We start from the raw sequence: 26330 nt of genomic DNA, 5'->3' as shown, positions 1-26330 counted from the left end.
GATAAAATAAAATCTAACTGCCTCACTTTTCTTCACTGTTTTCTAGTATGTTTGCATCACATACTCACCACCACTGCTTAAGGTATCTCGTGAAACATTATTTTGGTGACGAAACAAAATTTTGCGAACACTTTTCCCCCGCCAAACTAGTTAATCATGGATCTTAAATTGTATCGGGTTCACATGCACTTCCAAGTTTAAACTTCAACATGTGTCGACTATTTCATGGAGGAGAATATCGAACCAAATTAAAGGTGTGGATGTGGATGTGGATGTGGATGGAGTGTGGTATGAGGATCTTGAAGTTGTTAGATCTAGAAGATTGTTTGCCAAACAATTCTCAAAGCCACCTAACTATAAGGTTAGACTGAGGAATGTGGATTTTTTGAATCTTACACAGGAGGTAAATATTAAGCTAATTGCAAAGACAGAGGAAGAGGTAAGTGATATAGGGTGACAGTGTGATGGTTCATAAAGTCCTAACTTTTAACTTCAATTTCATCAAAGGATCTTGGGAAACCCTAAAAAATGACATTCTACAAGCAGTTCAAAGTTTTGAGAGTACAAGAAGAATTGCAACTACTCATTTATTGTTCATGTACTTAAGCTAAAGGATCCCACGAATTTGGATGAGTATAGACCAATGTCACTTGTTGGTGCAATATATAAGATCATCTCTAAAGTTCTAGCTAATAGAATGAAATGTGCTCTCTCTAGAATTATTGATAAATCTCAATAAGTTTTTCCAAGAGATAGAGGCTTGTTAGAAAGCATTATTGTAGTTAATGAAGTGGTGAAGGATCTTATAAAGGAAAAAAGGTCAAGACTAATAATAAAAGTCGATTATGAAAAAGTTTATGACTTTGTGAAAAAGGATGTTTTTGGAGTCATCTTCTTTGTTAGTTTTGATTAATGGTAGTCCTACTTGAGAATTCATTCTCACAAGGGTCTAAGACAAGGGGACTCAATCGCTAATTTTCTCTTTTTGGTCATTGTGGGAGGTTTGGCAGGCCTAGTAAGAAAAGCAGTGAACAAAAATAAGTTAAAAGGGGTGGAAGTTGGGGATGGCCAGGTAGAAGTTTCAATGCTTCAGTTCGCAGATGACACTTTGGTGATTTGCCAAGCTACAAACCAAGATGTTATCACAATTAAGACAATCCTTATATGTTTTGAATTAGCGACTGATTTAAAAGTGAAATTTCATAAGATGAGGATTGGAGTTGTAGGCGTCCAAAGTCAGCAGCTAGAGGTCTATGCCAATATGTTTAACTGTGCTCAAATGTCAATGCCGTTCAAATACCTTGGTTTAAAAGTTCAGGAAAACCAGAAGAAAAATTAGTTTTGAAAGGAGGTTGTAGACAAAGTAAGGAGGAAACTATCATGATGGAAAATGAAGAAGCTAACTTATTGTTACTAACTTATATAACATATTATTAATTTTAACTTATTATTACTAACTTATATAACATATTTCCGCATATATCAAAACTGTAAGAATCCTCTATGTCTTAATATTTTCTCATTACTTTTCTTGAGTTTAAGCTAAGTATTTGTTAATAAAAAATTCTAAAGATAAACTTCAATAGAAAAATTAACAAAGCAATAAAATAATAAAAAATGCTAGAATGATTATTTTTGGCAACTTTAATTTACAAATCCATAATAATATTTTTAACTTTTATTACTGCTAAACAACACAGATTCAGAAAACTGATAAAAGTAAAGCACTAATAACCAACTTCTTGTACAACATCACTTTCCCTTGTTACAACGTTATTCTATTATTCTCATATTGAGTAGCTTTTACCTAGCCAAGGGCATAAATTCGGTATCTAAATCCACGCTGACCGCTGCAACTGAATACCTAGAATCACCACCATTATTATGCTCTGTTCTAGCTAATTCCGTCGCTAAAGTCGCCTGTAGTTCAATCACCACCACACTCATCATTGGCCTTTCGTTTGGATTTGGAGAAACACAAGCCATTGCTATTTCTAGGGCTTTCCATGCGGAGTTAATGTCAAAATTTCCTTCTAACCTTGAGTCAACTATGGCCCTGATATCCCCTGTAGATATCATGGAGCTAACTCGTTCACTTATGTGACCATTTTCTTCATTCCCTGCCATTACTGATTGATTTGTGATTATTTCCAAAAGAACAACTCCAAAGCTATAAACATCACTTTTCTGTGTTAATCTATTGGAAGAGTGGTAGCTGCAGCAGAAATCATGTAACCCAAATTATTTCTCACTAAATTTTCCTAGATAATGATGGAAAGGGCAATAATTAAAGTACTTACTGAGGGTCCAGATAACCAAGAGTACCAGCGACAATAGTTGACACATGAGATGCCCCATCATCTGGGACAACTTTGGATAGACCGAAATCAGATAATTTTGCTTGGAAGTGTTCATCCAACAAGATGTTTGCAGATTTTACATCTCTGTGGATTATAGGAGGCTTGCAACCATTTTGCAGATATTCCAACCCTGATATTAGATTGTGTTAAGAAGGTAAAAGGGAGTTAACAAGAATTCATAATTTGAATTTTACTTTCTAACCTTGGGCTGCATCCACTGCTACACGAAGTCTTTCCTTCCAGCTCAAGAATGGTGATTCGTTGTATTTACCTACACGAACCAACTTCTGTAACTTTCTATACATGTTTGTTTTTCTTCAGTACAAGTTAGTCATACGACTCATACAGTTCTCCAATATTACAAATTCCATATAAAGAGTTTCAGAAATGAATCAAACTTGGAAATTGATTTCACAAATTTTTAACAAAAAAATAGTGTTATTTGGAACCAACCTGAGAGATGTTCTCGTAAGTTCCCTTTAGCCATGTACTCATATATGAGACCCTGGTTGCTTCCTTCGTTACAATAACCAATAAGGGATGTCAAATTTTTGTGATGAACTCTGATTAGAAGTTTAACCTGGAAATCAAAATCACAATCATGTTAAACTATACAGGTTTGGTACCAAGCTCAAAAACCTAGAGAGTAAATTGATTAATAACTTACCTCTGCCTGAAATTGTTGATAACCATGAACTGCTGATGGGGAAAGCATTTTCACTGCAACTGGAGTCTCATCGATAAAGCCCAGGTAAACTGTTCCAAATCCTCCTTTACCGATAATTCTATTGAAATTGTTAGTGATTTGAAGGACATCATAGTATGAATACATTTGACTTTTGCGTTGCAGGAAAGAATCATCCTTTTCTGTGGATTGCTGTGAAATCTCATTCTGATGATTTACTGCCACCGAATCTGTAAATTTTTCAAAAATATTTTGAAAATGAATAGGTTAAAAATAATATTTTTGGTAAAATGTTTATAGAAAATACGAACTTACCGTAATTACTTCAGCATTACCTTTTGATTTTTTCCTTTTAATAATCCACAGTATTGGAACGGCTATTAGAAGAATTAAAACTCCACAAATTGATACTACTATGGGTGTAACAATGTTTTTCTTTTTCGTCACGTTGCATTGACCAGATTCACATAGATATGGATTTTGATCCACACTAGCATGGAAATCACAGAAAAATTATGTTTCAGGTCTCAGTAAACCTTACAAATAATCCATAATTTAAATAATACTTCAATTTATTTTGCTTGAGCTCAGAAATTTGTGGATCATTTATAAATGAATCTCAAATGCCTTAAATCAGCATCATAAGTCACCATATTATGAATTTGAGACTTTTTAGTTAGATTCATACCTTAGAGAGAGAGAACCTTCGTGTGATTTTTCAATAAGTGCAGAGGGAATTGAACCGGAGAGGTCATTCTTCTCCAAGTTTCTAAAACAAATATCGTATTCTATTATCTGATACAGAGAATAATATATAGTGTTCCAGTAAATGAAATAACTTACAAGATCTTCAAGTGTTGCAAATGAATCAGAAAATCAGGAACTTCACCATTTAAGTTATTGTTAGATAAATCCCTGAAAAACAAATAGATTGGCTATACTAAGTATGTTTAAATCTTGACACATGTGCCTAAAGTCAAAAGAATATCTTACAGATAAGTGGGTAGGATAATTAATAAAAAGATTTAAAACCAGATAAACAAGATTTAAAACTGAGAAGAAAAACAAAAAAACTCACAGCTTCTCCAACATGGTGAGCTTTGAGATTGAAGGGTCTATGTTTCCTGACAATCCACTTGAAGATAAATTCCTGTTTTGCTCAATCAATAGTTATATTTATATACAATATCATCTCAGTTTTATAAAGCAATAATAGAAATTTGGTAAGCATGACTTACAAAGCTGTGATTCTTGGTGACTCAATTCCATTATAAGAACAATTGAGACCATCCCACAAGTAGGCTGCAGGGGCGCATGGATCACCTTCCCAATCTCTTTTCACTCCATAAACTGACTTTATGCTTGTAATCGCATCAACTTTTTTTCAAATGCAAAAGAGGAGAAGAATGTAGTTAAGTTCATGTACAATAGTGAAAACCAAATAAATGGATTCAAAAAATGAAAAATACCATCTCCTTGGAGTGTTTCAGGTTTCTGTAAGTCTATTACTCTGTAGATTTCAAAGGCACTGATGATGGGAGGCAGGGTTGAATTTTCGGTTCTCTCGAGGGAAAATTTAATTTCTTTCCCGCTGGTGCCTGACTTGCTATATAAAGTGTTGACTTTCATGTACTCCGGAGAACAATTTGGAAACCATAATTTACCGTTGCTCATGATGTTGAATTCTCTTGTCTGATTCCCGGTTAACGCTTGAAGCTCCGTGAAGTGCAGGTAAACATAGAATTCCTCAGTTTCATCTTTTGGCTCCCATCTTATTACCAACGGAGCACTATCATTTGCCGGTGTAACTGCGGTGCTCATGATGGTTGCTCCCGGTCGGTAATCGTTCTGTTTCAAAGAATCATCTGGAATCGAAGCACTTAGCTTTGTCCAATCATCTGGAATCCAGACATACCAGAAACGATCATAAACATCAACCCAGTACCTGTGAGAAAATCAGAATAAATCCAATAATCAATCAATCTTATACGGCAGCAGACTTAATCGATAACTATGATTTCACCTGTAGCTTCTGTTAGAACCCAAATCGAAACGCCAGTTTTTGTAAAGTTCCAGTGATCCAAATTGAGTGACATATGTATCATTTTTCAAAGTCCTCAATTCAATGGCTGTTATAAATGGTGTACCATTTCCTGTGTTAACCAGACAGATTTGTATGAAATCCAGTGAAGGCACATGTATGATCTCCTTGGATTGGTCAAGGGATGCATTTTCTATAGTAACTGTATCCCACACGTTAGCTCCCAGAAGAAGATCAAACATTGGTAACATATTTCGGCCATCATAATTTCCATACAGAAAAGTAGTGCGGATGAGATAATTAGAGCCTCTTGTGACGTTTATTTTGTAGCAGTTCCTTTTTCCTTCCGGGAAGCTTCTCAGATTCCACAGTTGTTGTTGATTGTTCCTGTTGATCTCTTCAGATGCTATTGTGCCTCTCACACCAGTATTTATGAAATTTTCATCGGAAACGTAATTTATGGTTAGTGATTGCTCAGTGTAGCTGACACCTGCTTCAGCTCCGCAATCTATGCTGATGAATCCTAAAACATAAAATTGCATATATTACTGTTAAAGTTGCTACAAAAAGAGAGAGTGAAGTCTTCTTCGCTTGAAGGATAAAAGGTCACTAAACCAACATGAGCTTACTTAAGTAATGTGCACATGATAACCCTAATGGTGTGATCTATTTGGTGGATTTCTTTTTGGCGTACTTGTTCCTTTTGTAGGATCGGTGTGTCGAGTTTGGCACTTGGTTTGGCACCTCCGTCTGTTGGCAAAGATCCTATTTTGTTGTGGGATACTTGTCCTATAATGAGAGTGTGATCTCTTGGTGGGTTGATGTAATTGTATTTGTTGGGTTCCTACATCTTGAACTAGTTTTTATTGTTAGTTTGTAGTGTATTGTTTGTTGGATCTTGTGTTGGTAGGGTGTTAGGAAACTTGGTTTGAGTGTTTTGTATAAGAGTTAGGATAACCCTGAAGTGTCTTATTTTATTTTATTTATTCTTTGTTGATAAAAAAAAATATAATCCCAATGGCCAGAGAAAACAATTAAGACTGCAAAACGAAAACTAGATGGATGTTGTGTGTGTACTATTCATTTTCAGAAAAAGGGTACAAAGATAGAAGAGTCACAACCCACACGCACTAACAGAATTTAAAAAAAGACAAGGAAAACAAATAGAGAGAGAATTCAATACAAAATGTTCATCCAATACCCCTTTTTCTCCCCCATGATACTTAAATTTATTTTTGTTCTTTTTCTCTTTTGTCTCTCTTCTTTATATTATTTTAGCACAGCAAATATAATGATATAATGAAGTTGTTCGAGAAAAGAAATAGTTGGTGTTTTGACGAACCTGGTTGAGCATGAGCTGGAATAAGTAGAAGAGCTAAAAAGGCAACGTAGAAAGTGATCCACATTGACTTAGGTTTGGAGGTAATTACAGACACTTTTTAGCTTTAATTTCTGTTTCCGTGTTTAACTCTGCAATCTGCATCATACAAATAATACTACTTAATTCACCCACCAATCAACCTAAATTCAAATACGTTTGAGTCAGACAATGAATCCACTAAAAAGAAAAAAGACCCCGTAAAAAGAACCTCAATGTATCAAACTCAACATAATATTCTTATTCGTAAGTTTCTCAACATAATATCATACGCAATTTATTTATTATAAGTTTACTAGTCATGTGCTAATCATCATATACAACAGATTTGTAATTTAAGTTTTCCAGTTGAAAATGCATCAGTAAAAATAAATAAATCAAGGGATATTTCAAGTGTATTTCAACCCTTATATAAGTATCAAAACTCTCTACTAAGTAACAATCTAAAAGCTGGCAATCAGAATTGAATGTACACTGGTTTTTATAGCTGAATTATGCAGCAACGCTGCATAATCTGAATATTATGGGTAGAGCATGAAAAAATAAAATATTATAAAAGAAAATTAATGAAAGAAAGAGGGATGACTAATTAATACATGCATGCTTTAAACAAAGCAGAAAACAAAATGTGGATCATATCAAATATAAATCATCCTCAGACATCATCTTAAATAGGAAATCACCTGGATCCATGAGAGTGTTCAAGAAAATGTGTGACAGGAAACCCCATAACTGTTAAATCTTCATATAGCAGTTACTGAGTGAGGATTCTGCATGTGTAGCTCATAAGCAAGAAGAAGGAAGAAGGTAGCAGTGCAGTGATATGATCTGAATTTCTGCTGCTCCAACTTCACCTTATTACCTTTCCATCAAGGCTATTTACCATAATATATTGTAACAGTTTGCCCCATATACAAGATGTTGACTATTATGGAGTGACTATGTCAGAAAGAAGAAAAATTGGCTGTGACTCTGTGGAATGTTCCACCACTGACTCCAGTCAATGGAAGGATGCATTGACTTAACCGTATAATGCACGAAAACCATTTAACACTGTGATTCCATCCAGGGTCTGTGCCGTTCAGCAGAAGCAGAACCACGTGATTCGACATTTCAGCAGAAGCCGAGGTGGAAAATGATACTAGTTTCTACATTTTTTTTTTGTAAATATTGTAAAGGATAAAATAAAATTATTTTGTTCTTAAACTAAAATTTATTAATTGATAAGCTAATTTTGTTAAAAAAATCATATTACTTCTCAAAAAATTAATTTCAATATAATTAACTAAATTTAGTTTTTTTCAAAGACATTACTTCACTCTTAAAGTTAATACTTATAAAAAAGTTGGTAAAACAACTCATACTCCATAAATGTGATAAATTAAGAATACAATGTTTGAGTTCTTCAAAAAAAATTCATAATAAAATTAGATTACACAGGTTAATTTGTAAAAAAAAAGAGACAACGTTTTAATTATTTATTTAATTGAACACCTGATACTAATAGGGCAGGTTAGGTTATATAGTTGATGTTTTAATATTTTAGTTTTGAATTTTTTTTATCAAATTTAGTTTCTAATAAATTGATTTTTATTACTGTTAAATGGTTTCTAAATTAGTATCTAATGAGCCATCAAGGTTTTTTAACCAAATTTAGAATCTAAATAATTGGTAATTAAAACCTTGGTAGAATCTATTTAACAATATTTAAAACTAATTTAAAAACCAATTTTTTTTAATTCCTACAATAATCTCTAATTTAATTACTATAACAACTAATTATTTTTTGTTTTTATTTCTATTTTATGATTTTCTTGTAATGGTTTGGAACAATTTGGGGGATAATTAACCCAGGTAATTCTTCAATATTTATTCAACTGGGGATAAATGAATTTTAATTAAGATTTTTAATGTGAAATTTGTTTTCTATCTTTTATACTTCTCTAATTGTACTCTCATTGCTTACAATTTACAAAACTGATAACCTTTTGTTAACAATTTTTTGTTCTTTTTTTACAGAAAAAATCACTAATAAAGAAATTGTAAACAGCCTAATGAGATGACATTCATATGTATATATATTTCGCATTTGTTGTGAATGTGACAGCTCTAGTTTAATTATTATATATGTTTCATTCTTAGACAAAGAATATGATCTTAATGTTTTTTTTTTCTTTCATATATGAGAACGTATATTCATATTAAATAAAAGCTAGTTGTTATAATCCCATGACCTTTTCCACTGCACCGTAGTCCTAAGATTAGGAAATTTATTATTTTCCACTTATTAATGTTGTTTATTTATAGACCTGCTCCATTATTATTCTATGAGAATTGCTTTATACTTATTCCAACCAAGAATACATTGATATATTTCAAAATCCGTTTTCTCTTGCTGATTTTTGGATATATTTAGATAATTCCCTTAACGTCATAGATATTAATTATTTTTATTAGATTATTAATTATATCCTTCTTTAATCTATCCCTTAAGCTGATGAAGAATCAAACTCCAATATTACTCTAATATTATTCCATTATAATATAAGTAAAGTCATCTAACAATGATTCAACTATTCAAAGTGTTTGCAATATAACTAAATTAGAGACCATTTTAGAAACTAAAAAGAAATTTGGTTTCTAAATTAGTTTATATTATTTTCTATTATTGTTAAATAGTTTCTAAATTGGTATTTAATTAGCAACCAAAGTTTTTCTACCAAATTTAGAAACTAAATAATTGGTAGTTAAAACATTAGTTGCTAATTAGATACCAATTTAGAAACTATTTAACAATAATAGAAAATAATAGAAACTAATTTAGAAACCAATTATTTTTTAGTTTCTAAAATGATCTCTATTTTAGTTTCTATTGTAACTAATTATTTTAGTCAAAAATTAGTTTCTATTTCATGATTTTCTTGTAGTGGTATGTGAATATAGGATGGTATTGAGATTATAAGAATCAAACATTAAATATAGAAACTTAATGGTGAAAGGAGATATATTGAATTCTATTCGATGATGATTTAAATTATATAGATTAAAACATTAAATAAATAAAAAAAGAGATTTAGGTATTAGACTATTACAAAGTAAGTGCAACAAATATAACATGAAAAATAGGATGAATATTACAATATACTTATTATGGATGACTGTTAGTTTTCAGTGTAACATACGAATAATTCAGAATTTTTGGAGAATAACAAATTACTTTAAAGTGATTGAGATGTACTTAATGATTCTTATAATATCAAATAATGATTTAAATGTTATCTGAAATAAAAATGTGCAGTGTGTGTTTCATTTTAAATTGTTAATCACCATTGACTTACTCTCAAATACAAATAAAAAAAACTGGGAATTTTATTCCCTAATGGACCATCGGACAAGTTAATATTATATTAAGAATATTGCTTCAAATTATTAAGTGGAAATGCTTGAATAAATGGGATGGATTAAAATTTTCATTTGTTTGATTAAGGCAGTCTTTCGATCTATTTTTTAGACCAATAATAAATTGACATGTTTGGTCGTCCATATGTAATATATTATATGAAAAGGATTGGTCATGGATTAAGGTTGACATTGTTTATTTAAAGGTGGAGTGGTTGATCACACTGAAATTTTCTCTCTAACACAGATTAAGGTTTGGTCATGGATCTCATCAAAGATACCGTCAGCTAATTTCTCATTCTCTGATTGGTGTCTTGAACCCTTGGTATGTATGTATTCTGTTTAGTTTTTATGTAAAAGGTTGTTTCTTGGGTTTCTTTTATTATTGATTGAGATGGGAAAGAGAGTAGGAGGTCTTTTGGTTGATATGTAGATGGAAAGGCTCTTTGAGAAAATCTGTTTTGTTGTATAAGGGTTGGACCACCCCTGAAGTGGTCTTATTTAATTTCATTGCTATTTGCTGATAAAAAAAATTATATGAAAATGATTTCTTTACTATAATAACCATATTATAAATTTATATATAATTAAAAGAATTTTATTACTTGTAATTTATACTACAAAAAAAATTCCCTACTAAATCTTAAATTAATTATAATTTTTTTTATCAGCAAGAAACAATATATACAAATGAATTATTTTAGGGGTGATACAACTCATAAACAAAAGACTAAAACAACCATACAACACAACATCTTTCAAACAACTACACACCTAACCTTGCCAAAAAGACCACAACTGCAATTATTAAGAAGTGAGCTTTAATCCTAACTTAATCTCATAAAACCGGTTCAATGAAGTAAGGTGTGCAATCACTTATATATTATGCCAACAACAATCAAACTAAAATGAGAAAATGCAAGTCAAAAGACCAAGACAACAATTAGAATAAGAGAAACAAGCATATTAGAATTTAGAAGTAATTCAATACCAAATCTTCAATTGAATCAAAGAAAATATTTTAAAGTAATCTAACACTCCACTTTAAAAAATAATCTTATTTTGAATGTATATCTCTACATGTTAGAAGACTTTCTGTAAGTTTGATTCTCATCAAAATACTATACTTTGTATTTCTTATTATATCTCATTATAAATTAGTGAAGTAAAATTCTAAATTTAATTGAAAAAATATATATATAAAATATGCATACAATTTCATCTTATGTATATAATTATCATCAGTTAATTAGTATGAATTCAAATTTAATATTTTTTTTTCATACCTTTTACCTTTGTTATCCTTTTTAGGGTTTGGGGTTTAGATTTAGGGTTTATTTTTTTTATTTTGTTTTTTGACATCCTTTTTCTACAAAATGATGTCATGTAAATGCATTGTTTTAATTGCCTTATAAATTGAGAACTGTCTCACCTTTCTTCACTGTTTTCTAGTATAACTGCATCTCATACTCAAAACCACCTAACTATAAGAAATAGGGGCTTGTTGTTGAAAAGCATCATTGTAGCCAATGAAGTGGTGGAAGATCTTATGAAGGAAAAGAGGTTAAGACTAATAATAAAAGTTGATCATGAAAAAACTTATGACTCTGTTCTATAGGAATTCCTCTACTGTATGTTTAGTAGATTAGGCTTCTGTGAGAAATATATTAGTTGGATTAAAGGATGCTATCATTTGTATCTGTTTTGATGAATGGTAGTTCTTATAAGGATCTAGAAAATAACCTTAGAGTAGAAGGGATATATTTTAAATGATACCGAAATATTTTATTATTAAAATGAAAATGACATATAAATAGAAAATTCAGTTATTGTTTCATTTTAAAATAACCACATCTCTCTAAAAGTTTCCCTTTTCCTTTCTCTCCCTTCTCTCTAAAATTCTGACCTCCTCGTTCATCTGTTTGACGATCAGAGTACGCCATTAGACTCTGGCAGCGAAGACTACAAGACTGCCCGATCAAAATCAAAATCTCTGATAGAGTAAGTTTATTTTCGTACCCTTTTCCTTTCCTCTCCTTCTCTCTATGATTCTGACATCCTCAGTTATCAGTTTGACGATCGGAGTCTGCTATTGGACTCCTGGAAATGAACTCTACAAGATTGCCTGATCAAAATCCTAAATAGAGTAAGTTCATTTTTGGCCCTTTTCTTTGAGTCAAATTTTGAACTTGGTTGTCTACATGAGTTTTACATGTGACTCTTTTATCTTTAGGGTTAATATCTGTTAACTCAAAGTCTTAGTTATATAGTTAGATTTTGATTAGGATTCTGTGGTGCAGCTTTAGATTTGGAGCTCGTGAGCATCAGCTAAAGTTCAGCTAAGGGAAGCTAGTCTTATTATTTTCAATAAAACCCTAGGTTAGAAGATTCTGGATGTGGAGGTGACGTAGTCACCAATTCCAATTATTTTTGCTTGCAGGATTGTCTCTCTTGAAGAGTAAAGTAATATATTGACTGGAATGGTTGATTTTGAATCTTTTATATTGATTTTAAGGTGAATAATTTGTTGAAACTGTTTGTGATTGAGAATTGAAAGTGTTTGAATGATAATATAAATGAGTTGAGCTATTCTTTTTGAATATTTTGATTGAATTACTTAAGTGAGATGTTTGATGAGAAGTGGTTGTGTGATTTCAGATGATGATTGATTTAAAGAGCATATATTTGGAATTAATTATGTGTTTTAAGTAAAGTTTGAGATATATTTGGATTATTTAGAAAGTTTATATATGAAGTGATTGAGTGGTGCATTGATATGTTAAATGATGTATGTAATGAGGTTAAAGTGTGATCAAGACACTTTATTAGGGTGTATTGATTTGTGAGTGTCCTGTGAATGAGACGATCCTAACTCTACTGATATAATGGAATCAAATAGATGAAGTTATTCAGTTGGTGAGAGTCGAAGGAGGTCCATTTGGCTGATTCTGAGGTTTGAAAGAACTGATCAGAGCATATCAAATGGATTTACCCTGTCATATGAAGATGATGAGATGATGAGATATTGAGATAATTATGTGCATGGTTGTGTGGGTTTCACAGCAGTAGTATGACAGATGCAACGAGTCTTCCGGAAGTAGAGTCAAGTGTTGTGAGTCAGTAAAAGTCTGACATATGAAAAATGAATTTTATGAATGTAATAGACACTTGATGGTTTGAGAAATCATATGAGAATTGATGAATTATGCTTATTAATTTGAAATTTAAATTATATCAAAACATTTTATATAGATAGCTTACCCTGTTATTTGTTTGTGTTTGTTTCTTTATCTGTGATGATCGTGTTTTACATGGGAGCAGTTCAGTGAACAGCTGAAAAAATGAGATAGTTTTATTTGAATGTTTTGTTTGGTTGTTAAAACTTTTGATGTATATATTAAATCCCTATGAAGAGGGATATTTCTTTTGAGATACACATATGAGAAAGTAGTATATGTTATTTGTAATTAAATATTGCTTGTTTTACTTTTATTACATTATATATGGGTAAAATTAAGGATGTTACAGTTCTTCCCAAGAATTCATTCCCACAAAGGGTCTAAGACAAAGGGTCTCAATCGCTCATTTTCTCTTTTTGGTCATGGTGAGAGGTTGGACAGGCCTAGTAAGAAAAGCAGTGAGTGAAAATAGGCCAAGTAGAAGTTTCAATGCTCAGTTCGTAGATGACACTTTGGTGGTTTGCGAAGCTACAAAAGCCAGCAGCTAGCGGTTTATGCCAATATGCTTAACTGTGCCCAAATGTCAATCCCGTTCAAATACCTTGACTTAAAAGTTCAGGAAAACTCGAAGAAAAGAGAGTTTTGTATAGGGATTGTAGACAAAAGTAAGGAGGAAACTATCAATATAAAAAGGGAAGAAGCTAAATTATTATTACTAACTTATATAACATTATTAATTTTAACTTTACTAACTTATAACACAGTGGTACCAGATTCAGCTTCCCAAGACAACGGCTAAAAAACTCCAACGGACATGATTCAAGTCAACCCTAGAATTGACCAAACAAATGGGCCAAACGAGTCACAAGCCCAAAGACGGGAACGTGCGGAATTTGAAGATGAAATGATCTTGCAGGATGGGCTGGGCTCGTGGCCCATATGCGCTCCACATAATGATAATATCCAAGTCAGCCCTAACAATCAAGGGTCACCCATGTGTGCGGCTCACAACAAACCATCCAACGTCAGCCATATTTCAGATACTCTTTGTGGGCCGAATGAGGCGGTAGTGGACCTATGGCAGGGGAGGGGGAGTGGAGATGGAAATATATCGTTGGAACCTGGATGCACTAGCCAGCCCAATCAGAAACTTGAAGCCCATCTAATGGACATTGATCTCAACCCTCACGTCTTTCAGTGCTTGCACGAGAATGACTCTAGCGGCTGTAAGAGTCATCAATGGGAGGATGAAACGATCAAAATTTGTGGGACAACGAAAGGCATAACAACAAGGGATGTAAAGAATGATCGTGTGTTAAAAGGAAAGGAGGTTATGCAACCCACTTCTATTTCCGTCTCTGCGCAGAACCATATGTCCCTTATCAACCAAACTAAAATCAATCCCAGCTCCTTGCTCTAGCGGTCCAACATGCTCATTGGTGAATCCAGTAGAAAAAGGAGAAAGTCGACTCATGCACCGAATGGAGGGGTGAAAAGAACATCCAAAAGGTTAGCAAATAAAAAACCATCTATATCTGTCTCTGATTCTGGAATTAGAAATTGTAATAGGATGTTTTGGTTGAAAAATAGCCCTATGGATGCGGTGAAATTATGGGATCTTGCGAAAAAATTGGGGTTTACATATTCTGGGGATGAGGACGATGTTATAAAACAAATAAATTTTCTGGAAAATAGGGACCAACAGTGTAATCTGTCTAGAAAAGGGGGGAATGTGACTGTTGATTAATGAGAATATTATGTTTTAATTGTAGAGGGTTAGGCTCACAACACAAACGCACATACATAAAAAATATTATATCAAAGGAAGCTATACAGTTTGCATGCTTACAAGAAACTAAAATGGAAAATATAAATTTTGAGATATGCCAAAATATGTGGGGGAAATCGAACATAAACTGGATACATAAGAATGCTGACAAAGGTGCAAGGGGAATCCTTACCATCTGGGATAATAATGCTTTTAAATTAGAATATCATTACATAGGAAATGGCTTTGTTATTGCTCAAGGGATAATGCTTGATAAAAATCAATTAATTGTTGTGGTAAATGTGTATTCTGCTTGTAGTTTAAGTGAAAAAAGAATAATGTGGGAGGAAATTTTAATTTTTAAAGAACAGAATCAAAATAAGTTGTGGTGCATACTTGGTGATTTTAATGCCGTGAGAAAACAAGATGAGAGAATAGGTTGTCAACCTTTGGGTTCATACAAAAAGGAAATGAATGATTTTAATGAGTTCATTGAAAAAATGGAACTATTTGACATACCTATGGTAGGAAGGAGATACACTTGGTATAGAACTAATGGGGAGGCAAAATCAAGATTGGATAGGACACTATTGTCCCTGGAATGGATGGATGTTTGGCCACAATGTAAACAATATGCTTTAAATAGAACGGTATCTGATCATTGTGCTTTAATTATAAAACAATCTCATCAAGATTAGGGACCAAAACCGTTTAGATATCTAAATGTGTGGCAAACAGACAAAAGCTTTAAAGATTGTGTTAAGAATGATTGGGAAAATCAAAATTTTGAAGGAAATGAAATATGGAAAATGAAGGAAAAATTGAAATCTTTAAAAAAGAGGATTAATACTTGGAATAAAGAGGTGTTTGGCTCATTGCAGACAAAATTAATTAACCTAGAACAGATGATTAGCAATCTAGACACAAAAGATGAGCAAGGTGGATTGAATGAGGATGAGAAAAAAAGAAGGAAATCTTTGTCTGCTGATTTGAAAAATCTGTGCCTAAAAATTGAAATGCTTAATAGACAAAAATCAAGAATTAAATGGCTGCAGGAAGGAGATCTAAATACACAATTCTTTCATAAGATTATAAAATGGAGGTCAAATAAAAACAGATTGAACGGGGTGTATGTAGGGAATGAATGGTGTGAGGAACCATCAAGGGTAAAGGGGGAAGTTCTAAGGTTCTATAAAGAAAGATTCACGGGCTCACGAGAAATTCAATTGCTGTTAGACAATGTTCCCTTCCCAAATATTAGCAGTGAGGATAATAGGGCTTTGATAAAGGTAATCTCTATGGAAGAAGTGAAACAGGCAGTGTGGGACTGTGATAGTAATAAATCCCCTGGACCAGATGGTTTTAATTTTAGCTTTTTTAAAGAATTCTGGGAGATTATAAATATAGAATTATATAAAGCTGTATGTTGCTTTCAAAGATGGGGGAGATGGCCAAAAGGATGTAATGCCTCTTTTATCACAATCATCCCTAAAATTGCTAACCCTGTTAGATTAGAGGACTTTAGACCAATATCCTTAGTTGGCAGTTTTTACAAAATCATAGCAAAAATTTTAGCTAGAAGACTGCAGAAAATCATGCATATAATCATTGATCATAAACAATCAGCTTTCATTCAAGGAAGGGGTATTCTTGATAGCATAATTGTGGCAAATGAAGTTATAGAGGAGGTAAGAAAGAAGAAGAGTAAGTGTATCATTGTTAAGGCTGATTTTGAGAAAGCCTACGACTCTGTGGATTGGAATTTTCTATTTTATATGTTACAAAGGATGGGGTTTGGAAATACATGGATTAGATGGATTAGGAGTTGCTTAGAATCATCATCTATATCCATACTTGTCAATGGAAGTCCTACAGAACAATTCCAACCGACAAAGGGCCTAAGGCAGGGCGACCCTTTAGCACCATCTCTATTTCTTATAGTGGCTGAAGGTTTGGCTGGAGTCATGAGAGTGGCCCAACAAAAAGGATTCTATGATGGGATTAAAGTAGGCTTGGATCAGGTTGAGGTTAGTATGTTACAGTTTGCTGATGATACTATATTTTTCTGTGAGGATAATGTGAAAAACATTACAACAATTAAATGTACTCTAAGATGTTTTGAACTTGTGTCTGGGTTGAAGGTGAATTTTCGAAAAAGTAAAATCGCAGGTATAGGGGCACAACATACTGAAATTCTAAGATACTCTGCGATTTTAAATTGTAATCAAATGGAAGTTCCTTTTAAATATTTAGGGGTTCCTGTGGGAGATAATCATAGGAAAAAAGTGTTTTGGAATGATATGATAGCAAAAATTAAAAGCAAGCTTTCTAGTTGGAAAGGAAAATTTTTATCTTTTGCTGGAAGAGTTACTTTGATAAAATCTGTCATTTCAGCTGTCCCTTTATATTACTTATCTCTGTTCAAAATGCCTACAACAGTTGGGAATTTAATCACAAGATTACAAAGAGATTTTCTATGGGGATGGGGAAGTGATAAAAGGAAGATAGCCTGGATTAAGTGGGACCTTCTATGTCAATCTAAATCGGAAGGAGGACTGGGAATTAAGGATGTAAAGTTGTTTAATATGGCTCTTCTTGGGAAATGGAAATGGAGACTTGGTTGTGAAAAATCAGGACTTTGGAAACAGGTATTGGAATCTAAATATGGGTCTTGGAGAGAGTTAGATGATAGTGTTGTGTCAAATACTGAATCTTGGTGGTGGAGAGATATCAAGAAGGTGTGCGGAGGAAACTCAAACTCTTGGTTTGATAATCATAGAAGGTGGAAGATCGGTGCAGGGAGTAATATTAAGTTTTGGACAGACCATTGGATAGGGAATGATACTTTGAAAAACAGATATCCCAGAATTTTTTCAAACTCAGTGCTTAAAGAGGGCTCTGTAGATAAATATGGGGTATGGCAAGAAAATCAGTGGGTATGGCAAATAGAATGGAGAAGAGAGTGGTTTTTATGGGAAAATGAAATTATAAATGAATTTATGGATGAATTGAAGACTATTAAAATAGATGCTTGTAGAAATGATGAGTGGGTGTGGGTAGGTGATATCTCAAATTGTTTTACTGTTAATTCTGCTTATAAAATCCTTTGCCAACAAAATAATTTGCAGTCACATTCATGCTCTGATTTCAATTTTGATTCTTTTTGGAGCATAAAAGCACTACCATCAGCACATCACTTTGCCTGGCGTGTTTTATTTGGTAAAATTGCAACATATGATAATTTAGTACATAGAGGAATTCAGGTTGGAAGGGGAATGTGTGTCATGTGTGGGTCTGAGCTTGAAACAGTAAATCATCTTTTCTTCACATGTAAAGTGACTTCTAAAGTATGGTGTATGTCTGATGCTTGGGCTGGTAGAGTTTTTGTACATTGTGATAATGCTATTCAACATTTCGAACAAATAGGTTTTATGGGTCTAAACTACTTGGGAAATTGTGTTTGGAAATGTATGTGGATTTCTATTATTTGGGGAATTTGGAATCATAGGAATAGGATAATTTTCAATAATGCAGTGGTGGATCCTGTTGAAATTTTTGCTTTGGCCCAAGTAAAGGCGTGGGCATGGGTAAGTTATAAATTTCCAAAGTCAAATTTCTCTTATTCTGATTGGTGTATTAATGTATATGAATGTTTAAAATCAATACATTGATGATTAACACCCTTTCTTTGCTTTTTGTTGGATTCTTGGTTTGCATGAGAGTAATGTCCTTGGGGTACAACTTTAATCATAATGGATGCTTGGAAAATGCAGTAGATAGCAAGGAGGCAAAGTCTTTCTTTTGAGTTGATACGCCTATAGTCTGGAATTTGATTAAGTTACAGGATTCCTTGATATCTATTTTGGTTTATGTATTGACATCTTGTTGTTTTTAAAGAGGTTAAGATTAGCAGATATATGTGTAGAATATGTCTATGTTTAGGCATGTTATTTGGAAACCTCATTTCTCTAGTATAAGGAATTGTGTAAATGGGTTGGAGTACCCCTAGTACTTCTATTTATTAAATCTTTATTGCTGATTAAAAAAAAAAAACTTATAACATATTTCCGCATATATCAAAAGCTGTAACAATCCTCTATGTCTTAATATTTTCTCATTACTTTTCTTGAGTTTAAACTAAGTATTTGTTAATAACAATTTCTAAAGATTAAAATAATAAAACTTGCTAGAGTGATTGTTTTTGGCAACTCTAGTTTACAAATCCAAAATAATATTTTTAATTTTTATTACTGCTATCACCACTCCTAAACAACACAGATTCAGAAAACTGATAAAAGTAAACCACTCATAACCAACTTCTGGTACAAACATCACTTTCCCTTGTTACAACGTTGTTCTATTATTCTCATCTTGAGTAAGCTTTTACCTAGCAAAGGGCATGAATTCGGTGTCTAAATCCTCGCTCCCCTCCGCAACTGAGTACCTAGGATCACCACCATTGTTATGCTCTGTTCTAGCTAATTCCGTGGCCAAACTCTCTTGTAGTTCAATCACCACCACACTCATCATTGGCCTTTCGTTGGGATTTGGAGAAACACAAGCCATTGCTATTTCTAGGGCTTTCCATGCGGAGTTAATGTCAAAATTTCCTTCTAACCTTGAGTCAACTATGGCCCTGATATCCCCCGTTGGTATCATGGATCTAACTCGTTCACTTATGTGACCATTTTCTTCATTCCCTGCCATTACTGATTGATTTGTGATTATTTCCAAGAGAACAACTCCAAAGCTATAAACATCACTTTTCTGTGTTAATCTATTGGAAGAGTGGTAGCTGCAGGAGAAGTCATGAAACCCAAATTATTTCCTCTGCGAATTTTGTGATGATAACTCAAATATTCACGTGGAAATTCTCTCTATATTTTCCTATAAAATGAAGGAAAAGGCAATAATCAAAGTACTTACTGAGGGTCCAGATAACCAAAAGTACCAGCAACAATAGTTGACACATGAGATGCCCCATCAACTGGTACAACTTTGGATAGACCGAAATCAGATAATTTTGCTTGGAAGTGTCCATCCAACAAGATGTTTGCAGATTTTACATCTCTGTGGATTATAGGAGGCTTGCAACCATTTTGCAGATATTCCAACCCTGATATTAGATTTATAAATACGGCAAACGTGTTAAGAAGGTAAAAGAGAGTTAACAAAAATTCATAATTTGAATTTTACTTTCTGACCTAGGGCTGCATCCACTGCTACACGAAGTCTTTCCTTCCAGCTCAAGAATGGTGATTCGTTGTATTTACCTACAGGAACAACTTCTGTAACTTTCTATACATGTTTGTTTTTGTTCAGTACAAGTTAGTCATACGACTCATACAGTTCTCCAATATTACAAATTCCATATAAAGAGTTTCAGAAATGAATCAAACTTGGAAATTGATTTCACAAATTTTTAACAAAAAAATAATGTTATTTGGAACCAACCTGAGAGATGTTCTCGTAAGTTCCCTTTAGCCATGTACTCATATATGAGAGCCTTGTTGGTTCCTTCGTTACAGTAACCAATAAGGGATGTCAAATTTTTGTGATGAACTCTGATTAGAACTTTAACCTGCAAATCAAAATTACAACCATGTTAAACCATATAAGTTTGGTACCAAGCTTAGAAACCTAGAGTAAATTGATTAATAACTTACCTCTGCCTGAAATTGTTGATAACCATGAACTGCTGATGGGGAAAGCATTTTCACTGCAACTGGAGTCTCATCGATAAAGCCCAGGTAAACTGTTCCAAATCCTCCTTTACCAATAATTCTATTGAAATTGTTAGTGATTTGAAGGACATCAATGTATGAATACATTTGACTTTTGTGTTGCAGGAACGAATCATCCTTTTCTGTGGATTGCTGTGAAATCTTATTCTGATGATTTACTGCCACCGAATCTGTAAATTTTTCAAAAAAATATTTTGAAAATGAATAGGTTAAAAATAACTTTATGGTAAAATGTTAATAGAAAATACGAACTTGCCGTAATTACTTCAGCATTACCTTTTGATTTTTTCCTTTTACAGATCCACAGTATTGCAACGGCTATTAGAAGAATTAAAACCCCACAAATGGATACTACTATGGGCGTAACTATGTTTTTCTTTTTCGTCTCGTTGCATTGACCAGATTCACATAGATTTGGATTTTGACCCACACTACCATGGAAATCACAGAAAAAATATGTTTCAAGTCTCAGTAAACGTTACAAATAATCCATAATTTAAATACATACTTCAATTTATTTGTGGATCATTTATAAATGAATCTCAAATGCCTTAAATATAAGTAATTAATAATCAATCAGCATCATAAGTAACCATATTATGAATTTGAGACCTTTTAGTTAGATTCATACCTTAGTGAGAGAGAACCTTCGTGTGATTTTGCAATAAGTGAAGAGGGAATTGAACCGGAGAGGTTATTCTTCTCCAAGTTTCTAAAAAAAATATCATTCTATTATCTGATTCAGAGGATAATATATAGTGTTGCAGTAAATGAAGTAACTTACAAGATCTTCAAGTGTTGCAACTGAATCAGAAAATCAGGAACTTCACCACTTAAGTTGTTGTTAGATAAATCCCTAGAAAACAAATAGTTTGGCTATAGTAAGTATGTTTAAATCTTGACACATGTGCCGAAAGTCAAAAGAATATCTTACAGTTTTTTCTGGTCTCGTCTATTTTTGGAGTGGGTGAAATAAAAGAAAAACAAAAAAAACTCACAGATTCTCCAACATGGTGAGCTTTGAGATTGAAGGGTTTATCTTTCCTGACAATCCACTTGATCCTAAATTCCTGTTTTACTCAATGAATAGTTATATTTATATACAATATCATCTGAGTTTTATAAAGCAAAAATAGAAATATGAGCAAGAAGACTTACAAAGTTGTGATTCTTGGGACCTCGTTGTCGCCATAGGTACAGTTCAAACCATCCCACAAGTAGGCTGCAGGGGCGCATGGATCACCTTCCCAATCTCTTGTCAGCCCATAAACTGACTTGATGCTTGTAATCGCATCGACTATATATGTTTCAAATCATAAAAAAAATTGAAAAAACAGAAGAAATGGATATAAAGTACGATAGTTTTGTGGCTTACCATCTTCTTGGAATGTTTCAGATTGATGGAATTGTTTTAGTTTGTAAATTTCAATGGCATTGATGATGGGAGGCAGGGTAGAATTTTTGGTCATCTCCAGTGAATATGTAATTACTTTCCCGCTGATGGCTGACGGGGTATATAGAGTAGTGACATTGTGGTACAGTGGGGAGAAATTTTGAAACCACCACCCTGATTCACCGTTCCTCCTGATGTTGAATTGTCTTGTCTGATTCGTGGTTAACACCTGGATCTCCGTGAAGTGCATGTACATATAGAATTCCTCAGTTTCATTTTCTGCCTCCCAGCTTATTACCAACGGAGCACTACCATTTGCTGGTGTAACTGCGGTGCTCATGATGGTTGCTCCCAGTCGGTAATCATTCTCTATCAAAGAATTATCTGGAATCGAAGCACTTAACTTAGTCCAATTTTTTTTGTCCCAGACATACCAGAAACGATCATAAACATCAACCGAGTACCTGTGAGAAAATCAGAATAAATCCAATAATGAATCAATCAAATCTTATAAGGCAACAGATTTAATCCATAAGTATGATTTCACCTGTAGCTTCTGTTAGAACCCAAATCATATCGCCGGTAACGTTTCAGTGATCCTGATTCAGTAACGTATGTATTATTTTTCAAAATTCTCAATTCTATGGCTGTTATAAATGGTGTACCATTTCCTGTGTTAACCAGACAGATTTGTACGAAATCCTGTAAAGGTACATGTATGATCTCATTGGATTGGTAAGAGGATGCATTGTGTATAGTGACTGTATCCCACAGGTTAGGTCCCAGATGAAGATCAAACTGTGGTGACATATTTCGGACATCATAATTTCCATAAAGAAAAAGAGTGCGGATGAGATACTTAGAGCCTCTTGTGACGCTTATTTTGTAGCAGTTCCTTTTTCCTTCTGGGAAACTTCTCAGCCTCAACAGTTGTCGTTGACTGTGCCTGCTGATCTCCTCAGATGATATTGTCGATCTCACACCAGTATTTGTGAAATTTGCATCCGAAACGTAATTTATACCAAGTGTGTCAGTATAGTTGACACCTGCTTCAGCTCCGCAATCTATGCTGATAAATCCTAAAACATAAAATTGCATATATTACTGTTAAAGTTGCTACAAAGAGAGAAAGAGTGAAATTAATAATGAAAGAAGATATATATTGAATTCAATAATAATTTAAATTACATAGATAAGATAGATAAGACATTAAGTAGTGAAAAGATGAAGAAAATTTGAATATCAGACTAATAAAGTAGCTACGACAAATCGTTCTGCCATGAAAGATAAAATGAATATTTCAGTATGATTATGATGAATCTAGTATTAATCTTTAGTGAAACATGTTTATTATAGAAGATACTTCAGAATATAGTTTGGACTAGTGCGACTGGTAAATATGGAGCTTTACAAAATTGATTATTTTTTATTTTTTAATTAAATAAAATTTATTTTTATTCTTTTTCTCTTTTGTCTGTCTTCTTTTTCTATTGTTTTAGCACAGAAAATAATGATATAATGAAGTTGTTTGAGAAAATAAATGGTTGTTGTTTTGGTGTAACGAACCTGGTTGAGCATGAACTTGAAGAAGTAGAACAGCTAAAAGAGCAACGTAGAAAGTCATCCACATTGACTTAGAGGAGCTAGTCAACGTGTGAGCTTTTGAGGTAATTACAAACACTTTTTAGCTTTAATTTCTGTTTCCGTGTTTAACTCTGCAATCTGCATCATACAAATAATACTACTTAATTCACCCATCAATCAACCCTAACTTCAAATAAAATCTGTAATTTAATTTTTAAAAAAACAGCTAGAATAAAAGGCTGAATATTATCACAAAAACTGCAATGATTGAGCAGGATCACTTCCAGGAATATATACAAAAGAGACCAATAACAAACACTTTGTTGTAATTCATCTTAACTTTTATAAATAAACACCTAAAATTTTAATACTTTCCTAATTAATCTTTAAAAATATTCATACTTCATAAAAGACTTTTACAATCATCCTTATATATTAAATAATAGAAAAACAATAAAGTTTAAGATCAATTCACGATTGAATTAAAGTTTAAGAGCTTTATTTATAAAGAAGATACAAATTTGAAAATTAATTAAAACAAAATTACAGTTTAAAATACGTTTGAGTCAGACAATGAATCCACTAAAAAGAAAAAAGATCCCGTAAAAAGAACCTCAAAGTATAAAACTCAACATAATATTCTTATTCGTAAGTTTTTCTCTTAATTAGTTGAGAGTGTAAAGTTATTTTTATAATTGCAATTTATAATAAAGTTACTAGTCATGTGCTAATCATCATATACAACAGATTTGTAATTTAAGTTTTCCAGTTAAAAATATACTCTCTTTTTTTATCAAAAAAATAAATGAACTAAAAGAATACTTTTTATGAGTGTTTCAACCTGTACCAAAACTCTTTGCTAAGTAACAATCTAAAAGCGGTAATCAGAATTGAATGTACACTGGTTTTTATAGCTGCATAATTTGCACCTGCATAATCTGAATATTATGGGTAGAGCATGAAAAAATAAAATATTATAAAAGAAAATTGATGAAAGAAAGAGGGATGAGTAATTAATACATGCATGCAGGTATATATATAGAGTCCTTAACCCACTGTTTAAACAAAGCAGAAAACAAAATATGGATCATATCAAATATAAAGAATCCTCAGACATAATCTTAAATAGGAAATCACCTGAATCCATGAGAGTGTTCAAGAAAATGTGTGACAGGAAACCCCATAACTGTTAAATCTTCATATAGCAGTTACTGAGTGAGGATTCTGCATGTGTAACTCATAAGCAGGAAATGAAGAAGAAGGAAGAAGCTACCAGTGCAGTGATGTGATCTGAATTTCTGCTGCTCCAACTTCACCTTATTACCTTTCCATCAAGGCTATTTACCATAATATATTGTAACAGTTTGCCCCATATACAAGATGTTGACTATTATGGAGTGACTAGGTCAGAAAGAAGAAAAATTGGCTGTGACTCTGTGGAATGTTCCACCATTGACTCCAGTCAATGGTAGGATGCATTGACCTAACCTTATAATGCACGAAAACCTTTTAACACTGTCATTCCATCCAGGGTCTGTGCCGTTCAGCAGAAGCAGAACCACGTGATTCAACATTTCAGCAGAAGCAGAGGTGGAAAATGATACTAGTTTCTACATTTTTTTTTTAAATATTGTAAAGGATAAAATAAAATTATTTTGTTTTTAAACTAAAATTTATTAATTGATAAGCTAATTTTGTTAAAAAAATCATATTACTTCTCAAAAAATTAATTTCAATACAATTAACTAAATTTAGTTTTTTTCAAAGACATTATTTCACTCTTAAAAATAATACTTATAAAAAAGTTGGTAAAACAACTCATACTCCATAAATGTGATAAATTAAGAATACAATGTTTGAGTTCTTCTAAAACAAATTCATAATAAAATTAGATTACACAGGTTAATTTGTAAACAAAAAGACAACGTTTTAATTATTTATTTAATTGAACACCGATATTATATACGGCAGGTTAGGTTAATAGTTGATGTTTTAAAGTTTTAGTTTTGAATTTTTTTTATCAAATTTGATTTTTAAATTAGTTTTTTTATTACTATTAAATGACTTCTAAATTGGTATTTAATTAGCAACCAAAGTTTTTGTTATCAAATTTAGAATCTAAATCATTGGTAGTTAAAACCTTGGTAGAAACTATTTAACAATAATAAAAACTAATTTAGAAACCAAATTTTGTTTAGTTTCTAATTTAATCACTATAATAACTAATTATTTTTTGTTTCTAAAAATTGATTTCTATTTCTTGTAATGGTTTGGAACAACTTGAGATAATTAACCCATATAATTCTTCAATGTTTATTCAACTTGGGGATAAATGAATTTTAATTAAGATTTTTAATGTGAAATTTGTTTTCTCTCTTTTACACTTCTCTAATTGTACTCTCATTTTACAATTTACAAAACTGATCACCTTTTGTTAACAATTCTTTGTTCTTTTTTTACAGAAAAAATCACTAATAAAGAAATTGTAAGCAGCCTAATGACATTCATATGTATATATATTTCGCATTTGTTGTGAATGTGACAGCTCTAGTTTAATTATTATATATGTTTCATTCTTAGACAAAGAATATGATCTTAATGTTTTTTTTTTCTTTCATATATGAGAACGTATATTCATATTAAATAAAAGCTAGTTGTTATAATCCCATGACCTTTTCCACTGCACCGTAGTCCTAAGATTAGGAAATTTATTATTTTCCACTTATTAATGTTGTTTATTTATAGACATGCTCCATTATTATTCTATGAGAATTGCTTTATACTTATTCCAACATTCTT

The 26330-nt window shown here is 32.4% G+C and overlaps 2 protein-coding genes and 2 long non-coding RNA genes across 5 annotated transcripts; 2 read left to right on the top strand and 2 right to left on the bottom strand.

Annotated features, from left to right (window-relative positions):
- Window positions 1–1605: 1605 nt before the first annotated feature.
- On the bottom strand, window positions 1606–7373 carry LOC137835887 (putative LRR receptor-like serine/threonine-protein kinase At1g05700). Of its 2 annotated transcripts, none has more exons than XR_016520818.1 (14): window positions 7148–7373; window positions 6429–6563; window positions 5069–5609; window positions 4515–4990; window positions 4284–4422; window positions 4124–4195; window positions 3889–3960; window positions 3734–3814; window positions 3361–3535; window positions 3028–3275; window positions 2814–2940; window positions 2563–2631; window positions 2301–2490; window positions 1606–2215 (listed from the first exon to the last, which is right to left on the bottom strand). XR_016520818.1 is itself a non-coding variant. In XM_068644630.2 (14 exons), the coding sequence occupies exons 2-14, from the start codon at window positions 6490–6492 to the stop codon at window positions 1804–1806; spliced, it is 2646 nt and encodes an 881-aa protein (XP_068500731.2). In that variant the 5' UTR covers window positions 6493–6563; window positions 7148–7360; the 3' UTR covers window positions 1606–1803. The 2 variants fall into 2 exon arrangements, 1 of the variants encoding a protein (XP_068500731.2); XM_068644630.2 differs by having other exon boundaries at window positions 3381–3535; window positions 7148–7360.
- A 6467-nt stretch (window positions 7374–13840) lies between these two features.
- Window positions 13841–18874, top strand: LOC137835892 (uncharacterized). Its single transcript, XR_011085166.2, has 2 exons — window positions 13841–14551; window positions 18584–18874. It is a non-coding gene; the product is annotated as an uncharacterized LOC137835892 (long non-coding RNA).
- Window positions 18875–19024: 150 nt separating this feature from the next.
- On the bottom strand, window positions 19025–24956 carry LOC137835888 (LRR receptor-like serine/threonine-protein kinase IOS1). The gene is made up of 14 exons (XM_068644631.2): window positions 24669–24956; window positions 23514–23669; window positions 22495–23026; window positions 21930–22411; window positions 21713–21851; window positions 21553–21624; window positions 21339–21410; window positions 21186–21266; window positions 20831–20985; window positions 20477–20724; window positions 20265–20391; window positions 20015–20083; window positions 19737–19926; window positions 19025–19605 (listed from the first exon to the last, which is right to left on the bottom strand). The coding sequence occupies exons 2-14, from the start codon at window positions 23575–23577 to the stop codon at window positions 19194–19196; spliced, it is 2643 nt and encodes an 880-aa protein (XP_068500732.1). The 5' UTR covers window positions 23578–23669; window positions 24669–24956; the 3' UTR covers window positions 19025–19193.
- On the top strand, window positions 20499–20812 carry LOC150027653 (uncharacterized). Its single transcript, XR_016520819.1, has 2 exons — window positions 20499–20560; window positions 20660–20812. It is a non-coding gene; the product is annotated as an uncharacterized LOC150027653 (long non-coding RNA).
- Window positions 24957–26330: the final 1374 nt, after the last annotated feature.

Source organism: Phaseolus vulgaris, chromosome 5, assembly GCF_051622355.1.
Source record: "Phaseolus vulgaris cultivar YP4 chromosome 5, ASM5162235v1, whole genome shotgun sequence".
NCBI lineage: Eukaryota > Viridiplantae > Streptophyta > Magnoliopsida > Fabales > Fabaceae > Phaseolus > Phaseolus vulgaris.
The sequence above is the reverse complement of the archived record's forward strand: the minus strand, read 5'-3'. Positions and strand labels throughout refer to the sequence as shown.